General features: G+C 37.2%; 1 protein-coding gene across 6 annotated transcripts in view; it reads right to left on the bottom strand.

Moving 5' to 3' along the window:
- Positions 1-2,684: 2,684 nt before the first annotated feature.
- BMAL2 (basic helix-loop-helix ARNT like 2) overlaps positions 2,685-19,495 on the bottom strand; it is a 39,097-nt gene continuing 22,286 nt past the window's right edge. For 2 of the 6 annotated variants that reach the window (XM_076343475.1, XM_076343504.1), the window contains 8 exons: positions 17,607-17,847; positions 16,764-16,870; positions 16,018-16,168; positions 14,775-14,830; positions 13,857-13,965; positions 8,119-8,206; positions 6,264-6,372; positions 2,685-4,956 (listed from right to left, as the gene is read on the bottom strand). In XM_076343475.1, the coding sequence (XP_076199590.1) occupies positions 4,820-4,956; positions 6,264-6,372; positions 8,119-8,206; positions 13,857-13,965; positions 14,775-14,830; positions 16,018-16,168; positions 16,764-16,870; positions 17,607-17,847 (998 nt within the window). In that variant the 3' untranslated portion in view covers positions 2,685-4,819. Of the gene's footprint in view, positions 4,957-6,263; positions 6,373-7,162; positions 7,263-8,118; positions 8,207-8,426; positions 8,871-13,856; positions 13,966-14,774; positions 14,831-16,017; positions 16,169-16,763; positions 16,871-17,606; positions 17,848-19,495 lie in introns of those variants that run through there. The other 4 variants (XR_012995820.1, XM_076343482.1, XM_076343497.1 and 1 more) reach the window with 4 other exon arrangements.

Raw genomic sequence — 19,495 nt, 5'->3', positions numbered from 1 at the left:
TACCTGGACTTCAGCAAGGCCTTTGACACCGTCTCCCACAGCATTCTCCTAAAGAAGCTGGCAGCTCACGGCTTAGACAGGTGTACTCTGCGCTGGGTCAAAAACTGGCTGGACAGCCGGGCCCAGAGAGTTGTGGTGAATGGAGTTACATCCAGTTGGCGGCCGGTCACGAGCGGTGTTCCCCAGGGCTCAGTACTGGGGCCGGTCTTGTTTAATATCTTTATCAATGATCTGGATGAGGGGATTGAGTGCACCCTCAGTCAGTTTGCAGACGACACCAAGTTGGGCGGGAGTGTTGATCTGCTCGAGGGTAGGAAGGCTCTGCAGAGGGACCTGGACAGGCTGGATCGATGGGCCCAGGCCAACTGGATGAGGTTCAACAAGGCCAAGTGCCGGGTCCTGCACTTCGGCCACAACAACCCCATGCAGCGCTACAGGCTTGGGGAAGAGTGGCTGGAAAGCTGCCCAGCAGAGAAGGACCTGGGGGTGCTGGTCGACAGCCGGCTGAACATGAGCCGGCAGTGTGCCCAGGCGGCCAAGAAGGCCAATGGCATCCTGGCCTGTATCAGAAATAGTGTGGCCAGCAGGAGTAGGGAAGTGATCGTGCCCCTCTACTCGGCACTGGTGAGGCCGCACCTCGAATACTGTGTTCAGTTTTGGGCCCCTCACTACAAGAAGGACGTTGAGGTGCTGGAGCGTGTCCAGAGAAGGGCAACGAGGCTGGTGAGGGGTCTGGAGAACAAGTCTTATGAGGAGCGGCTGAGGGAACTGGGGTTGTTTAGCCTGGAGAACAGGAGGCTGAGGGGAGACCTCATCGCTCTCTACAACTACCTGAAAGGAGGTTGTAGCGAGGTGGGTGTTGGTCTTTTCTCCGAAGTAACAAGCGATAGGACGAGAGGAAATGGCCTCAAGTTGCGGCAGGGGAGGTTTAGATTGGATGTAAGGAAAAATTTCTTTACTGAAAGAGTGGTGAAACATTGGAACAGGCTGCCCAGGGAAGTGGTTGAGTCCCCATCCCTGGAGGTATTTAAAAGACGTGTAGATGCGGTGCTTAGGGACATGGTTTAGTGGACATGGTGGTGTTGGGTTGACGGTTGGACTCGATGATCTTAGAGGTCTTTTCCAACCTCAATGATTCTATGATTCTATGATTACTTCCTGAAATTCCAGGACATTTTATGAATTTACATGATGTATGTCAACCTACAAAAAGGAAGCAAAAAGACTAAGTGAAAGAGGCCAGAAGTCAGGGCTTAGGAAGAAGCAGCATCATTTATGCAAGAATAAACTCTTCATTTCAGTTTGGATCATGAACAGAAACACACTACTGTCAGCAACCACTGAAATGACTAATTTTAGCTTTTTGTGCTTGTGAATAAACCAAATTTTCCAATACTCTAAAAAAAGCATACAATCTGCAGAAAAGTCCGGAACTGCAGTGCACCACAGGAAAGAAACATGGACTGAAGCTCTGCTCTAGACCCATGCAATAGCACCATACTTGACTAAACACTCCAAGGGAATCCCAAGAAGCAATTACACCCGAAAAAGCACAGAAAGGATCCCCCCTGCCCGCACAACAGCAACTGTCAAATACTGTTACAGGAAATGCAAAAGTTAAGGTTTAATATATTGACATCTTCATGATTCACCACTGTAAGACATGATGGTATTCTGAAGCACTGTTTTAATCCTGTGTGCCACGTGGCAGTCCAGGCCTTCCTGCAGTCTACCTCTGATCTGACTCAGGCTGGTGATAGCCAACTATTACCAGCCAGATCACTTTCTCATTCCAACAATTCCCAGCTGGTATTTGTCTTTACCACATTCTTAGTCTCTTCTCCTAATTCTGAAAAGAATTCTCTCATGTTTTCCTGTCAACACAGGAACTGGTTTCCCAAATAAGCTGCTGCTTATATCAGAACTCCTCTCCCATCAAGATTTTCTTATCTTTAACTCCCTATGTGCCTGCAGTAACAAATCAGTTGACCCATCTCCAAGTACAACCTCGGTACCTAGTAAGGCTTTTAAGAGCCTGTTGACACCTGCTTTATCAGTTACCATACCTACCCGTGGCAAGACTGTAAGAATCGTATCCATGTACTCTGTTTGCTTCTGATCAACAGGCTCTTTCAGGTACAGCCTACAGGCACTCTCCTTTCCAGAGACGGCCCAATTAAGCTGCAACATCAGGGGCTTTTAGTACCTAGAAAATGCACGTTAGTTTGGATTACGAAGTTACCCTGACTAGGGAATATTATCTTGAGCTACCAAATCCACATTCGTTCAACCTCTCCATTTATATTTTTAGGGAACGAGCCTGGGATCTGAAAGCATGAGTACTTTGTATTTCAATTCAGCATTAGGTAGAACTGTCAGCAGACTAACAGCTGTGCATCAAAATAACATTTTATTGACCTGATTTAACCACATCCTCTGATAACCTGCACCGTGCCAAGAAAAAAACCTGTCCATATCTTACTAGAATTGTATTGTTATATGAACAGAAATAAGCACATACTATCTCAACTGTATTAAAAAGTATGTATTAATTTCATCGTAAATATTCACAAGTGACACTTTTTCTTGTAAGACTGTTTTAAACCAGAAAAATTCACAAACAGTAAAGGGAGCATCTAATAAATGAATTGAGAGCCACAATATTGATCAATGACTGCAAAAGACTCAGTTACATTTTTGTTTTTATTTTTTAGGGAAGTCCAAGAAGAATCCAAAAATAGTGGTTTGACTCTAGATGGTTATATAAATCTTGTGAAAGAACAAATATGCTCCTTCGATAACAACATCTGCACCATTTTCAAACTAATCCAGTTAAAAAAGAAAGTATGTTGAGGAAAGGCTGTATAATTTAAGTTATTTATTTACTCATTTATCTGTGTAAGCTGCAGTATTTCTTGTTTTATTTAGAATTTATTTCTAGAATAAAATAGAAAAAAGAAAATACATTTTACAATGGCAAAAATTTAAATTCTTAAATTTTATTTATACAAATAGCATTCTACCAATTCTTAGAAAGTACCTCTTTTTTTTTCCCCACTTTGCTCCATGATATAGCCCAAAATTCGTTTTCTGTGAAGAAACAGAAAAGCTTATTCTAATAAAGCTAGAGAACAGATAATTTTGGCCCCATGTCTGTAAAAAAAACATTTGAATGCAGGAAATCACATGCAAGTTAGAAACAAAAAAAAAATCTATAGACTTAAAAAAAAAAAAAATCGGTCCAACAAGCCGTTCTAGAAAACCTGGACAAGATGCCACCAGAAAATTCATCATTTGCAAAACGATTCATATCTATAAGATATAAAGCTGCTCTGTCAAAGCATAGGAAGTCAGTGCATGACAAAATTACGTATTCCTTCAGGAAAGGGTAGTTATCCAACAGTAGAAGTGTGACATCTAGTGGCGACTACATCTATTTGTTCACACACTTCAGCCTTCGTAAAAGGATCTAAGACAGGCTGCCTGTCGCTCATCTTTAGTGTTAAAACGAATGCAACAGTGCTTATGGCGGTGCCTGTGTTTAAATGTCCGTATTAAAAATATACGCACGTATCAAATGTCTTCAAATGCTTCCCTTTCATTACCCGAATTAAAAAAAAAACAGAAAAATTATGCTTTTATGATATATAATCGATGCAAAAATTTGTCTAAACCTTTAATACCAGAGATAAAAAGACCCACTTTATATATTAATGCTGTATTGTTCTAATACAACCTATTAAGTGCCATGTTCTTGAGTAATCTGCTGTAACTGCGATAGAATTCTTGCAAAAGCTGGCCCCCCAAAGAAGATCATCCTATATAGCATTTACTTACAGACAGCACTATATTACACAAATATTTTAAAAAGTCACAGACTTAAGCAATAGAAGATCACCCTGATCTCTCCAAAAACATACAGACTATAAAAGATACTATAGAATTTTAAGATTTTTTTCACCAATAGACACTGCTAGCCTCACTCTCAAGCCAAGACAATCTATCCAAACTTCTCTAGTGATGAGACTCAAGTGCTTTATTACAGTTATAGCATTACTTTTCCTAGGTTCCATGCACTGCCCCTCTAATAATACATTACAAATAATATGAAATAGTAATTAAGATTTTGCTGCTCTTTTCTTATACCCTTATCATGTTTGCGTACTGGGGAAGTGACTATTTTTCTCAAAACATTCTCTTCTTGTCATTATGGTGACCTAATTCAAGTCCTTGCTCCCAGAACTGTACACTTTATTTTCACTTTTGACTACAAAAACTGCACTTCCAAAAAGGGCAAGGAATCACAAATTGCATCATCTGAGAATTACAATACCTTATTGTACAACTGTAGTGTGTGCAAATCAACATTGCAATGAAATTTAATCGTTACAAATATTCTTAAACTAAGTACAGTAGGTTCTACAGAAAGTAACATGGGTAATGAATATTCTACCATTTGAAACAAACACAATAAATAAAAGTTTAAGTATTAAAACTAAGAAAAAATATTCCTGTACATTGTACAGTACCTTTTGGTTAAAGCTTCTTAGCAAAAATATAGTAATGTGTTTTAAGCATTCCAGTTACAGATGGTTCAATATTAAAATTTCAAGGATTCCTCATCATGAAAAAAATATTGCATTTTTCCATAGGTGCAGCAGAAACTGTCTCTCTCTGAACAAGACTTCAGTCTTTAAAAATATATAGACAGTAAGTATGAATTCAAATGAAACATTAAAAAATTATAGTACAGTACTGAGGATGTACGGTTGTTGTGCATTACGGATTTTACATTTCTTCTTATTTTGCAAAAGCAAAACTAGAGAGCCCATTGTATATCACTGAGTTCAGCTGGATCCCCAAGTCCTCCATCAGCCTCCAAGTAATTCATAAGAGCCGTCATAGCAGTGTCATCATTTTCACATATTGCATCAAAGTCCAGCTGAGAATTACCACCTATAAAATTATTAAAACATTAAGGTATGCAGTACAAACTATTAAGAATATTGTAACTTTCAACACATATTTGTTTTCAAACAGCACCTTCCTTTGAAGTCGAGGCAAACATTTACATTTAAATGTTAAAAAAGATAATCAAGTAATAGAAATAATGGCTGTCCGCAGACAGTTATAGGGACATACATAACTTGATTTAAGACGACTTAAGTCTTGCCAATCCATTGGACTACCTCCAACTGCTAGCTAGTAGAACTTGTATCCATGCAGTGAAATTCATGTCACCGAATTAGAAAACTGCTTTCGACTTGTGTCACCTTAGTGGGAAACACAACCACGTACCTGAATTCTCATCTGATGTACTATGCCGGACAAACTCCTGAAACCTTACGCGTTACTGTGCGTTAGCTCTAGAAATCAACGCTATACCCTTGCCTTTAACAATAATAAGGTAAAATGCTTTAGCTTAAGTATCAATGAAAAACATTTCCTTGCCTATGTTGGATAGATGTTGTTAGTTTTTTAATTTTTTTTTCCCAAAAAAACCCTTATTTGAGGATTAGCTTTTTTTCCCTTTGTTTTTTTTTTTTTATATAAAAGTCTCATAGCTAAACTGGAAGAGAGCTATAGGTTATAAATAAATACATAAATAAAGCTCTAGTAACTGAAATAAAAGAGGGAGACTGAAAAGTTTCTATGAGCTGAAATACAGGATAAGCATAAACATTGCTTTTATAGCACTTTGCCTTTTATGTTAAAAATAATACAGTGGCATTCTCCTCTTACAGGGTCAGGGAATCCTACCTCCAGACAAACTGCTGCCTTAGTGCACGCTTGAAGGGGGGGGGGGGGGGTGGTGGTGTCAAAAAAATCTTTCTGAAACATTTTGACTAGCCCTTTGTATTGACTATTCATAGCTTGCAGTTAAGAAAGAGATAAAGCGGTAAATGGTTCACAAATAACAACCAGTTCCCTTACATTGCACTGAAATACTTTTCCTTACCCACCTCTCTTTTCTGGAGAGAGAACTAATAAGTATCTAATTAAAACTGTGGCATGCAAGAATGCAATGGTAAACTCCTGTTACAGGATATTATGTTTGCCATGAGATTCAATCTCTGATGAAATTTTGCTGTTTGCCTTCCAGTGATAACTTACCTGTTTCAAGAGTCCTCTCATCTTAAGACATACAAATCTCTCTACCATTTATACATGGTTGTAAAGTGGTGCACTCAGAAATTACACCATTTATCAGAAATGTCTTCCCCTGCAACCCCCAAAATATCCACAAGAGAAATAAATCTTACTGAGGAGAGGTTCATTATTGGGAAATGGAATAGCACCCTGGTTTGGTTCTGAAGTCTCTAGAACTTCTGTTTCGGAAGGACATAACTGAATCAACTCTTTATTTGGCACCTGAAAGAACAGAAGTAGTAAAAGGGACAGAATTAAACCCTAAATTTAATCACAATTATTACATTACAGAAACATTATAAATCCCTGTCGAAGTATTAAGAACTAAATAGAGTAAATGAAAAATATGCATCAACAGGCAGATCTACTGCATTTAAAAATTTTTTTAGAAGTTCACATAGCACTGGACTTGGCTTAAATGAAAGGTGTTACTTACACATCTGTCAAAGATACTTCACAGTGATGGCATCTGCTTTATTGAGCATCTAATTCAATAATCAGCAAGTAAATCCAGCACAACAAATTGTACTGGTATATACTTTCCATGTCTAGTACCATAAACTACAAATTCCCAGTGACACCATATTTGTCAATGTCAACACATTCTAGCTAAAAAATAAAAAAAGACCCTTATACCTCCTATGTTCTATATGCATTAAACTATATGAATTATAAACTTTCTATCTAAAATCTCTTCTATTATTTTTCATCTTGTTACCATCATGATAAAAATCTAAGTAGTTTTAAATTACTTTTTGCACTTTGGAAAAATGAGGCTAGCAACAATAGAGATGGAAGTCATCCTAACCCAAACATATCAGAAAAAAAAAATCTTTTCTTTTTTTTTTCCCCCCTCATTTGTTTCATGTAACACATACATGCAATTTAGCAGGATAGATTTCTTGGGTTGCCTGACTTGTGTATATTCTACTAGGAAATTAATAAAGTTGAAATGCTTTACAAAAGCATTTTAGGAACAAATGGGATACCAAAGCACAGAATAAAGAAAAACCTTCAATGAATACAATGAAGTTATCCTTATGATGAGATGCTGGATGATTTAGGGAGTTCAGTATATATAAGTCAACCAACTCTTCTCCAGGGAGAAAGACCTGCGGTAAGGCATGGGAGAATTGATCATAAAAAAGGGAGGAAGCCAAAGCAATCCCTAATCCGGAAGAGTATTGTTAAGAAATGAAAATTGCCATGGGAAGATAAGCTGTCTTTAAATGGAAAGAAATTTACATTCAAAGAAGTGCTGATGGAGAAATAGATGTTTGTTCATACAGTGCACAATATACAATGTACTTAGGTAAAAAATGTTAGTTATTCCATAGCTATGGTCAATAACTATGATAGTTATAGTTTGTGGTGTTACCAGCACTACCAGATTAGCAAAACAGCATATTCTATCAATTTTTAGAAGACTACTGAAATACCGTCAAAGTAAAAATTTTAAACATTTCAAAACTGAGAACATACAGCATAGATTTTTAAAAGGGTCTTCAAGAACATTAAAAATACAAGTGAGAGAAAACAAGAACTGGTCTTTTGTTTAGGTTGTTAAACTGAACAGTTTTACTGTTCACACTTTTACTCTCTGATCGTTATTTAACAAAAGTTTTAATGCAATTCCAAATCCAGAAGAGTCCTCATCACATGAATCAAACTCATATTTAGTATATTCATAGAGCTTCAGCAGAGATCATAATAATTGAGTGGAGACTGCAGTCCTCTCAGCCTCAGGAACAGCCCCTTAAGGCTTGAACTGATGACTCCATAAGTAAGGTTGGAACTTCTGCTGCTGTCACGTCTTTCAAAAGACTTTCACAGCTGCCAGGTAGTTGGCAATACCTCACACATTCTCTCACAAAACACAAGTCAGGGTAATTTGGTTCAAACATAGGCTTTGAGCTATCTGACATTAACCTTTTACTTACAGATTTTTACAGGCAGTGACATACTCACATTGCTGCAGTTTACAGTTAAAGCTGGAGAAGGTGACTTTCTCAAGAGATGTGATGGACTTAACTCCCCAGATGGTGAAGAATGCAACCTAAAATTGTATATGCTCAGTTGATTTACCAAGTCACATTGATCATAAACTGAAAAATAGCCTGTGTGTTGCAGAACCCATCAGACCTCCCCAGTGACGAAGCACGAGCCAGCTAATCTGAGACAGTGTTGTCAAATTCTCCTGAAGATTCTAAATTCTCCTGCTCCAAGTTTTGATAACGCAAAAAGCAGAAGAGATCAATAAAGGCCATGGGTCATAATTACTGGAGCACGCTTTTATTTTTCTGTTTCATCACCAGCACTGACAGACTGAAGAGTAACAGGTTTCAGGATTACGCACACTGGGACAAATAGGTACATTTCAAATACATACAGAATACAGACAACATAAGGAAGTTCTGCTAAACGGTGGAGGGAAAACAACACATCCTTCTAATGCTCCCTCTACTATTATTTTGTTATACCTGTCTTTCCATATTTTCATAAAATTCCAACCAAAAGTAAAGACCACTTGTTTGTTACCAGAATTCTTTGAGCTAATGCTCATCCTCCCTCACCAAACATGCTAGATACGAAACTAACAGTGAAAATGTCATACCAGGGCCCTTTGGGCAGCTTGCTCCCATCTCCCCCTGCTCTTCCTGACTCCCAAAGCACAAGGCTATAGAAGAATTGGGGCACTCTGGATGCTTCTGTTTCCGTCACTTGGATTGGAGGGAAGATAGAAAATGGGTGAATAAACAGCCTGTCTTAAATAAGTCGAGTTATTTGTGTGGAATATTTGTTAGTCCCCTACATTCCAATATCCAGGGCGCCATTTGATAAGCAGTACTGCCATCTCTAAAAGCCAGGACAGAAACTCCAGATTTAATAGATTTATAGCATTGCTGTAACTGAAATGATCACTCATCAGATGCTAATTCAATTCAGATATGCTTGTAAATAGAGCTGTAGGCATAGTCCTGAAATTTTTAAAAATACTTGGTGATGCCTGATGCACAGCTTGAGAACCATCTGTGTCTTACTGATATTAAAAAAATGCAGAGAGCAGAGTCAGGTAGTAAATGCACTCATCCTATTGGATTATGTTTATAGTCACAGGTATTTGATGAAAAACAGCTGGTGTTAACCTCTGTTGATCACTCTTTTGTCTAATTTTGATTGCCTCAGGGTGTGCAAGATAGTAACTTGATTTCATACAAAAGAAAAATGAAGAAATAGCATGACGTTCTACTCTTCGGCTGGAAAGAAATACAGCATTGTTCTTGGCAATGATTCTGGAAAAGTGAGCTACATCCAGGTGCAAGCAACTACATCCAGACATCTCCAGAAACATTCAGTTGTTACTGATGAGGCCTTCAATGGCAAATTGTAGTTGTGAATGCCTCTTCCTCTTATAGAGATAAAAACTAGTTTATTTTCCCCCAAAACACAGGACTGTAGGATGAATATGATGCCAGAGATCCCAGTTACATAGTGCAACTGCTCCCTTCTATAGCTGGCTTCTTTTCAGAACTGCCCTTCCTTTGGACACAGAGTTTACCTTATTCTGCATGACTTTGCTCTTAACCTTTTCTTTCACCTGCATAGCAACTTCTTGGGCTATTAGTTTCAGCACAAGTTTATTTCTCAATTTCCAGTGTCCATGGACAACTAAGATCACTGAAACAAACACACAAGACTAAAATGGCTCAGATCACTGTGGCTGATGAAGCTGGCAAGCAAAACATTTTTCCTTTCAAAATCATGTGACATTGTCTATTAGTTGAGAAACAAGATGACTGTTCCCAAAGAAAGCAACATAATGTTGTTTCATTCACTAACCAGCATTCAAGATGTGAACATAACCGGGAAAAACACTAAGTTCAATCAATGACTTGAAGAATAAGACTACCTGATGCAGCTTCTTGAGGCGTGTGCTCCTCACTGCCAGCACTTTCACAAATATTTGTCCTTGGAAAGTAGTTCTTTGAATCCAGAACTTGCAGTTTTTTATTTCTCCTAGCAGTCTCACTTTTTAAGTTAGAAGCAAGTCTGAACTATCACTGTGATCCTCCTGAAAAGATGTTTTGGTAAATCAAACTGGGGTAAACATCCTGCTGCCTTAAACTGCTGCTCCATAAAGGAGTAAAGCCATGCTTTACTTGCTTTACTTATATGATGAAATCAAGACATCGACAAAATGAATCTCTGACAGATAGGGAGGTATGCATCATGAGCTTCAAGCTTATGATAGGCAGACAGGCAGAAAGAAAATTATGCCAGTGTTAATACTATGGAAGCTGAACTTTTTGATAAACAAGCTCAATTTCTGTAAGCTCTGTAGTGGACTAGAAAAATCCATTCTTCTTTTGGGATCAGGAAGCATATGAAATAATAAATATTCCTCTGAAATATCCCTAAAGAGGCCTCAGTCATACCTGCCTCACCTGTACAGCTGAATTCCATTTAAACAGACTAAAAAAAAATCCCACTCTTACAAAAAACATTCCCCCAAATTGGGGAGATTAATACCATAATCTCTTCTCCAAATTCCACAATTCTGTCTGTCGTAATGGATTCTTCTGCTTCCTAAGATTACAACAGATAGACTTTGCTCTCTTGTGACCTGCTGAACTGTCACAGAAGAGGAGTAATGGTTTGGTTTGACCTTCATACAAAGCTCACAAAATTCCCCTCTGTTGCTTAGGAAGATACAGCTCCTGAAACTGTTGCCTCCATAGCAATATGAAGAGAAAGAGCATTGCTTGTGGTTCTTAAACACAAATACCAGAACTTTCAAGGGGTAGCTTTGAAGAAAACTTTCCCAGGAATGCATTCATTCTTTCACCATCCAGCAAATTTACTATTCATCTACTTAATAAACTGGTTTCCTTAAGCTGATGACACACATGCTCGCATGGATGAGCATTTTCAGCAAAGGTCAGGTGATCTCAATCAAGAACATCACATTGAGCTGACTGAAGCATCTAGAACAAGAGTCAAATTAAGCTCTTGGGTCATGCCTGGATATTAACTGTCAGAGATGAGAACTTTTGCCAACTTACTTCAGTCTTCAGAAAAATATAATAAAAAGTGAATCTCCTTCCCTCTATAGGTGGTACCGATAGGAGGACATTAACAACAGTATTACCAAAATGTAACATCCCATCTTTGCTATTGAGAATATCAATCCTTTTTTTGTTGCCAGTGCTTTTCCTCCTCCTTGCTGGATAATCCCAGCAACCTGCCAACATGCTGTGGGATGGATTTTTTTTTTTTTTTGAAGTAGCAATCTTTTCATCCCATCACAACTAAACTGTTTATTCTTTTCTTCCTTTCATTGAAAATGAATGATTCCCTGTGCAATCTGACTATTCTAGTAACGGGATGTGACTTCATCGTTGGAAGGCGATTACGAAACACTGGAAACAGAATAAGAAACATCTACCACTGTCACTCATCACACTCTTAGGCTCTGACCATGGTTTTTACTGTTTCAGAAAATTAAATACTGTCTTCTGATGAAGAGACAACTGAGAATACAACCACAGTGCGAAGACACAATGTGTAATCCTGGACTTCAGCATGGATTTACAAAAGGGAACTTAACCAACCTGACAGCCTTCTACAAGGAGGTGACTACAAGGTGGATGAGGAGATAGCATTGGATGTTATTTACTTCGACTTTACTAAAGCTTCTCACATTGTTTCCCATAACATCCTCACAGACAAGCTGATGAGTCAGACTACTACTGAAACAGCAGAAGCTGACAATGCTATAGCATATCGATGTATGTACAGATTGGAGGACAAGAGGCTGGAGTGCAGCCCTGCAGAAAGAGATCTGGAGGGTTTGGTTGACAGTAAGCGCAATGTGAGTCAACAGTGTGCCCCAGTGGCCAAGAGGGACAATGGTACCCTGGGGTGCATTAAGCACAGCATAGCTAACTGGTCGAAAGAAGCAACTGTCCCACTAGACTCGGCATTGGCATGGCCTTACCTCAAGTACTGTGTGCAGTTTTGGGCTCCACAATATAAGAAAGATATAAAAATATAAGAATGTGTCCAAAGGAGGGCAAGAAAGATGGTGAAAGGACTAAAGGGCATGACTTATAAGGAACAGCTGAGGATACTAGGTTTGTTCAGGTTACAGAAGAGGAGAACGAGAGGTGACCTCGTTGCTGTCTACAACTTCCTTATGAAGGAGAGCAGAGAGGGAGGTGCTGATGTCTTCTCTCTGGTGTTCAGTGATAGGATGCGGAGAATGGCTTAAATCTATATCAGGGGAAGATATTAGGAAAAAGATCTTCACTGAGAGGATGGTCAAGCACTGGAACAAGCTCCCCAGGGAAGTGGTGATGACCCCAAACCTGTCGGTGTTCAAGAAGTGTTTGGACAACACTTTCAGATATAAGGTTTAACCTTAGGTTGCCCCATGTAGAGTCAAGAGTCCTCATGGGTACCTTCCAACTCAGGATATTCTGTAATATGAAACTATTCCTTATACCTCTACCATTGTTGCCAAAACTGGCATATTTCTTCCTGGAAGATTTAATATTACTACTCTTTCAGGTCCAGTTGCAAAAGTGCTAGTGGAAAGAACTACATGGGACCTTGGAACACCCTGCTCTGCAGACATAAAAAATTTCTTGGCATTCCTTTGCCTGGAACTGGAAGTATAAGATCTGAAGTCTGAGGGATGGCTTCATCATCCAAAGCTAACGCTTAGATAACTTGTCCTGTGCTGATGAGATGATAGTACCATTATCCTAAATTTGACCTTAACAAAAGTGGTTGGACCTTCTGATGAAGCCTTAATTCCTGAAAGAGTTGTGACTGAAAACAGACTTTTTCTGTGCATGTGCATCCCAAAGTCCTGGAATTAGCTGGCTCAGAGACTTTTTAAAAAAAGTTCTTAGACAACAAACACTGATACAGTGCAAACTGACATAGAGTAATAACCTCTCCCTCTATAAGTAAGTCAGGCACCACTGTGGGTGCACAACACAAAAAATACATAAGGATATCTTCACATTAAAATTATGTTTCTTCCTTTCAAATTCCTTGGCTATGCTGTGTACCTGCTAAAACTAGTTAGTTTTAAAAGAGTCAATCTTTAATTAACAATTTGAATCTTGTATGGATTCCCGTTTGGAATGATGCAGTGAGGTTTTTTTTTTTTTTTTAATCTATGGCTGGGTACTGGGAAGGAATTGTGCTATCACTTTAGTCTATGTTCAGGATAATCAGGAAAGGGACAAGACAGGCTATGAAAGCGCTCCACTGGGGACTGTTTCAAGGAAAGTTTTCCTAGCAGAGCAACGCCATCAGAAAAATACAAACACTACTCACAGACAACTGATTTTCCATTCCCGAATGGTTTATCTACCCATTTCAACATCATGTGAAGAAGCTGCACCACAGTAGTGCTTTTGAAATCATAGTTAAATAATACTTTCATTAACAATGGAAATTGCATGCCCAGAACAAAACTATTTATCAACACCAGTGATGTGTTCTGCCATGCATAAGACTAACATTAGGTTATAATTGGTATCTCATAATGCCACTGCTCAAACTAAAAATATTTTATACATATAACACAATAAAAAAAAAAAAATCAAACTTGAACAACCCCCACATAATCACGTATAACACTTCTCTATCTTTAGTTAAAAGCCTAATATATGATGTTAAGCAATTATTACCTTTGCAATTCTAGTATTTCATTTGCAATTTCGGTTCCTATACTTCCAGCACCAAGAACTGTTCCAGAGGACATTCCAGGTACACTTACTAAAGACTGTTTTACAGCATCTACAGTTAAAAAAAACAAAATAAAACCTTAAGTTTGTAGCAGTTTCGTTACACAGCAAGGAACAATCACCTTCAGGATTCATTTTAAAGCAGTTTTTGTTCTATATCTCTTATTTTCATAAATTAAATTCCTTAAAACACTAACTCAAGGGGGAGGGTGTTGTAAGTCTCATTTGAAATATAAAGATAAGTGAATAATATATTTGTGAAAATTGCTGATCTCCAGTAATGAAATTAACTTTAATCATTACCACCTCCAGTCTCTCTCACAGACAATGCAAAACACATGAGAAAAAAAACCCTTGGATTTTTCACAAACTGAAATCAGTTATTAAAAAGAACAATTTCAAAAGCAAAAATAAAAAGCCTTATAGCAAGATGACAAAACAGCATGTAGAAATCAGAATCTATGCATGGCAGAAAGATATTAACAAAATATATATCAGTATCACCCTACATTCCATAGGTAAACTCAGATAGTACAATTGCATTTCTTCAGAAAACCAGGCAAAATATGAAGAGGGTCTGTGACAGAAGCATAATAGCCTGTCAACCAAAATCCTAGCTATAGTAGAAGCTGCTAGGAGGAAAAGATAAGCCCTTCTGATCACAGTTATGTGAATGATATGAATTAGGATGCTGTGAGTAACTAGAAATTGTCACCAGAATTAGCTTTAAAAAAAAAAAAAAAAGAAAATCCTTCCTTGGACAACAACCTAGAATAAAAAAAATCCTGGATTGAATAAATCTAAAATTGTAATGATTGAACAGGAGATGCACCTATCATAACTGTAAGAAGCAACACTTGCCTTCTGCAGGCTGGGAACCATGGGGGACCTGTTCTTCAGCTGACTCGTTATGACCTCTGAGATTTAAATAAATAAATAAATAAGCAAGTTTTTCAAAGGCAAAACCCAGCATATTTATATTTGATTTCAATAATACTTTACACAGAGTAAAAACTAACATCCTCAAACTAGTAAAAAACCCTAGATATTCCTCACGTTTCAACGTTCAATCCTTTGTACTGTTGTTTCTGAAGCACTGAGTGAAATATTAGTTTTTAGTTATTCTCCAAATAAAGAAGAAAGGCCAATATAGTTGTCTGTGTTCCACGACAAGAGAACAAGGCTACCATTTTTACTCCTAGGAGGGAGACCAGTTAACCAGAAACAACTGCTACAAGGACAGGTCAGCAACTACCTTCCCTCCTCTAGACAGCTGCAGATGCCCAGATCTCCAGGGCAGGCAGAAGTGGCCTTTGGCTGTTGGGCAGCATAGACTGTTCTAACTGCTCTTCTCTGTCTTCTTGAGGAAAAAGGACATGGGCAAAATAGGTGGGAGATGTTGACTTAACACATGAACCAGCTACAGAATGGCTAAAAGGCCCCCTTGGCAACTTGGTTTAATGGAAATAAAAACCCCTCTGTCCCCCTCTCAAAAACCCAGTCATTCGCAAAGATCCTCAGTATCATTGGAACAATTGAAATTATAGCTCCATTGCAAGGCACAGAGAATGAAAAAGAATTAAAGAACGAAGAATTAAACACACACATTTACTGTTTCACAGGCTCCTCCCTTGCAATTAATTTGAAGAGTATCTTTTTGTCCTGCCTTGCATTTCTATGATCTATCAATTATGCTTCTCCACATTCTGACACATGGTAGGTAGAGTAGCACTTAAAACTAGGTCAACTGACACATGTAGTCATATAAAGCTCAGAAGAAAAAGTAGAACTAACTTCACATTTTCATTTATTCATATCTACTTTTCTTAAAAGATCCTTCCCTTCTTCCTTTAAGAAGAAACTCTTTCACCTCATTTTTTCCACTGGAAATAGCACAGTTTTCAGAGTTAAATCCATGACTTAAGCCTGAAATAAAAATAACTCATAAATGCAAAAAAATGTTCTTCCAGGTTACTCAACCACTTTTTGTGCAGTGTTGATATTTTCTAGTCTTGTTCTGCTTCTTAAACAGGTTGCTTTCTGTTAATACTAACTGTAATTAAGACAAAAAATAACATGGGAATTCATATCGTGAATTACTTACAATACCACAGTGTTGTTTGATACAATGTACTCCAGTTCTTTGGTCCACGGATTCATGAAACTAAACCACTGACTCTTTAAAGTAACAAAAGTCCCATCTTTTGCTCTAAATTTGTAGGAATTTGTAAATACTTTTTCTTTATTCTGCAACACTAGATAAAAAAGGAAAGTTGCAATCACCATATTTATACTTAGACAGATAAAGTTTAAAAAAAAAAATCTGTTTTACAGCATCGTAAAACCAAAATGTTTTTGATGGCCAGAAATACAACTTAAATGCCAGAACAACTGACAGGACAGGACCCCTGCTAAAATCAAACTACAGTTTCAGCAATGTTGTTAATCTTAAATTAAAGCCCAAGTACTAAGTTTCTGCAAACCACTAGTAGAGAAACTCCTGACTTCGTGAACTTTCATAATCAGTGCCTTTAATTACATGATTAGGCACATTTGCTCTTCAGGACTCCTTCCTCATTCTTATAAAGAATTGAAGCAGGGGGCTGAAAGCAGCCTTAACATTATTCCCTTGCGACTAAAGCACTGTACCAAGATCCAAGACAACAGAAGTTTCTCCCTGCTTTTATTACAAGCTTTACGCGGGCATGTCTTAATGCAGACGTAGAAAAGGACAATGCTAAGATTGTTTGATTTTATTAATTCTCAGCTTCTGATTTTTTGATTTGTACTGTTTTCACACCGCAGTTGCATGTAGTTACATGTAGTCTGGGAAGACCAATTATTTTGTACCTTCTTTATGTTTTTCAGCTAGATGATTGTGATCATCTTGATGGCAGTACTCGTAACAGGAAGTTCCTAGAAGCTCTTGTGGCAGATACCCTAAAATTGCTGTTGCACTGTTAGAAATAAAAACATGAACTACAATGGATTCAAACAATTGCAAAGCTTGTTTTCTTCAATATCAGATAAAGCAGAAAATTAATATTTAAAGAATATATTTTTAAATATATTTTAAATATTTTAAAGAAATAGATGCTTGTGTTCCTGTTTGGCAAAAAGATACAGCATTAGTATAGCTCTAAATAAACAGGAAATACTATTCACTGCAAATTATCCATTTGCAATGAATGGCAATTCAAAGACAAAATAACAGTTTTTAAACATGCAAACCACATGTACACACAAAATATTTATGATCATTAGGTCTTCCCATTAGCCACTCAGGGCTAATATATTTAGATATAATGTATGTGTTCCAAATAGTAAGATTTTAAGAAGTTCTTAAGTTTTTGGTTAAGTGTTTATTACTTAAGTCATATGCATATCTATGAAGCTCTAACGAGATTTTTCTTTATGAATAAATAAGTACAACAGTGCATTTTACGACATATTTTAATCTTGTTACCTCATCTCTTCCTATAGAACAATACACTTACTTTTATACATTACATTTTATGTTTGACAAAAAACCAAAGCCCAAGTACTCATAGAATTCAGAATGAACTGCTTCCTGTGTACAGCACCTAGAAATTCTATCATGCTTGAGAAATTACACTTCTGACAGAAAGTATTAGAAAATTTAACTAGTGGTGTCATTTTCATATTGTCTTCATTAAAGAACAAAATGCTTACCGCTGATCTACATAAACAAATTTTCCATCCATGGCAAATCGTGTAACAAATTCTGTTGCTTTGACTTTTATCTCTCCACTCTTTTGTGGAACAATATAAGGGTGTAACCTCCCAATTGCAACAAGGCAGTTAAAGTTACTACTGTCCTTTTCTACATCATTTTCCTCTTCTACTCCCACCTCATTAGGAGGCCAATTCTTCATATACCCAGTACAGTGAATGGTACAGTATTTTCTGTGATCTAATAAAAATAAATGAAATAAGAAGCAGTTATGGTTCAAAAAGTAAACTGAATTACTTTTTTTTTATTCTGTTCACCATGAGACCAGCAACTATACTTTATGCTTACCTACAACGACTGTACAAGGCTATAGGTACTTTTACAGAGTATTTTTTAAATTAATTTCATACTACTTCATTTTGGCTTACCTGGAGAGGGCGCTTCTAACCATATATAAGATTTAGGAAGATAAGTTATAGGTGTTGGCAGTTCAAAGACAGTCTCACAGAAAAAAAAAAGTAAACCAACAGTCTGGTAACCCACAGATCACTTTCTCTTTATGTTGTTTCATGTGCATTGTAAATTAAAATAAACTAGAAAGGCACTCTGTAGCTTCCAAATCAATGTACCTTTTGTGAACACTATGATCTTAACATACGCTTACTGCAATTGCTAAAAGAATCAGTCGAGAGAACAACCCAAAACAACCCAGCTTATTTTCTATTTATCTTAGGCTTCCGAATTCCTCAATTTTCTGGGAACACAAATATTTTAAAAGTCTTAAATCACAGTATACACTGTCATTTATTCCTATGGCTGGTAGACTTTTTGCTGCCTATGTAACATCGAAACACCCTCATACGCATCAAGGCATAGAGATGACATTATGTGTCCTACAGTAACTATCTTTCAAAAAATTACCAAAGTATTCTTGATATCTGTATTCTGAACAAATTATGCTTTACATAGATTTGACTGCATTAACACTATCAACCATGGAAAACATAACTACTCTGTAAAATGAAAAACAGAGTTATCCTACTGTGACTTTGTCACAGTTTCCCAGATTGACAAGGTGCCTCCCCTCAATACTGCTTTCCTGAGAAACATTTATACAAGTTAAATTCTTATCTCACTAAGTTAGTTGGCACATCAAGGGAGACTGAATTCTATTTACTTACAATGACACACCTATTTTAAGATTTGCTATTGTATGGTATATCTCAGCAATAACAGGTTACATTGAAAAACAAAAGTTTGACCCTGAAAAAATCCTCCTACAATTTCAGCACACCTTTGCAAAAATCAATACTAAGGTATTAAATAAAAGCTGGAAATTACATTTTAAAAAGATCCATTCACTGAAAACTTGACAAGACTATACTGCTGTACAGGCATACCAAAATAGGAACTAAATTAAAATTATTGGAAAAATGAATGGAATTACTCTGATAACTTTACTATTAAAAGCAAAAAAAGGAAGACTCATACTTTTTAAGTACATACAACACAAACAGTAAATCGGGAAAAAAGTTAGTTTACTTGCTTTTTTTCCTTCAAAACAGTAGATTTTGCAGGCCTCATTCACAGTTATCTTCAAGACATATGTTAGTTAGTTTCATTCTTCTGGTCTGTTCCAGTGCTTTCAAAAATTTCCCTGAGACTTCTAAAATTTGACTACAACAGACCGTACACTCCTAAACAGCCACTGTAACTCAGGTTCCTCCCTCCCTCTTTTCCAGGAGTGAATGGGGAGGAAAAAGAGTACAATTAGACTGTTTTTCAAAATGTGTCTCCAGTACATATTTACACTTCTCTACACTTGTGAAGTCAGCGGTAACTACAAGGGTCACACTACTGACTTGGAACTTAAATATACCAAGTTTCA

This window comes from Aptenodytes patagonicus, chromosome 1 (genome assembly GCF_965638725.1).
Source record: "Aptenodytes patagonicus chromosome 1, bAptPat1.pri.cur, whole genome shotgun sequence".
NCBI lineage: Eukaryota > Metazoa > Chordata > Aves > Sphenisciformes > Spheniscidae > Aptenodytes > Aptenodytes patagonicus.
The sequence above is the reverse complement of the archived record's forward strand: the minus strand, read 5'-3'. Positions and strand labels throughout refer to the sequence as shown.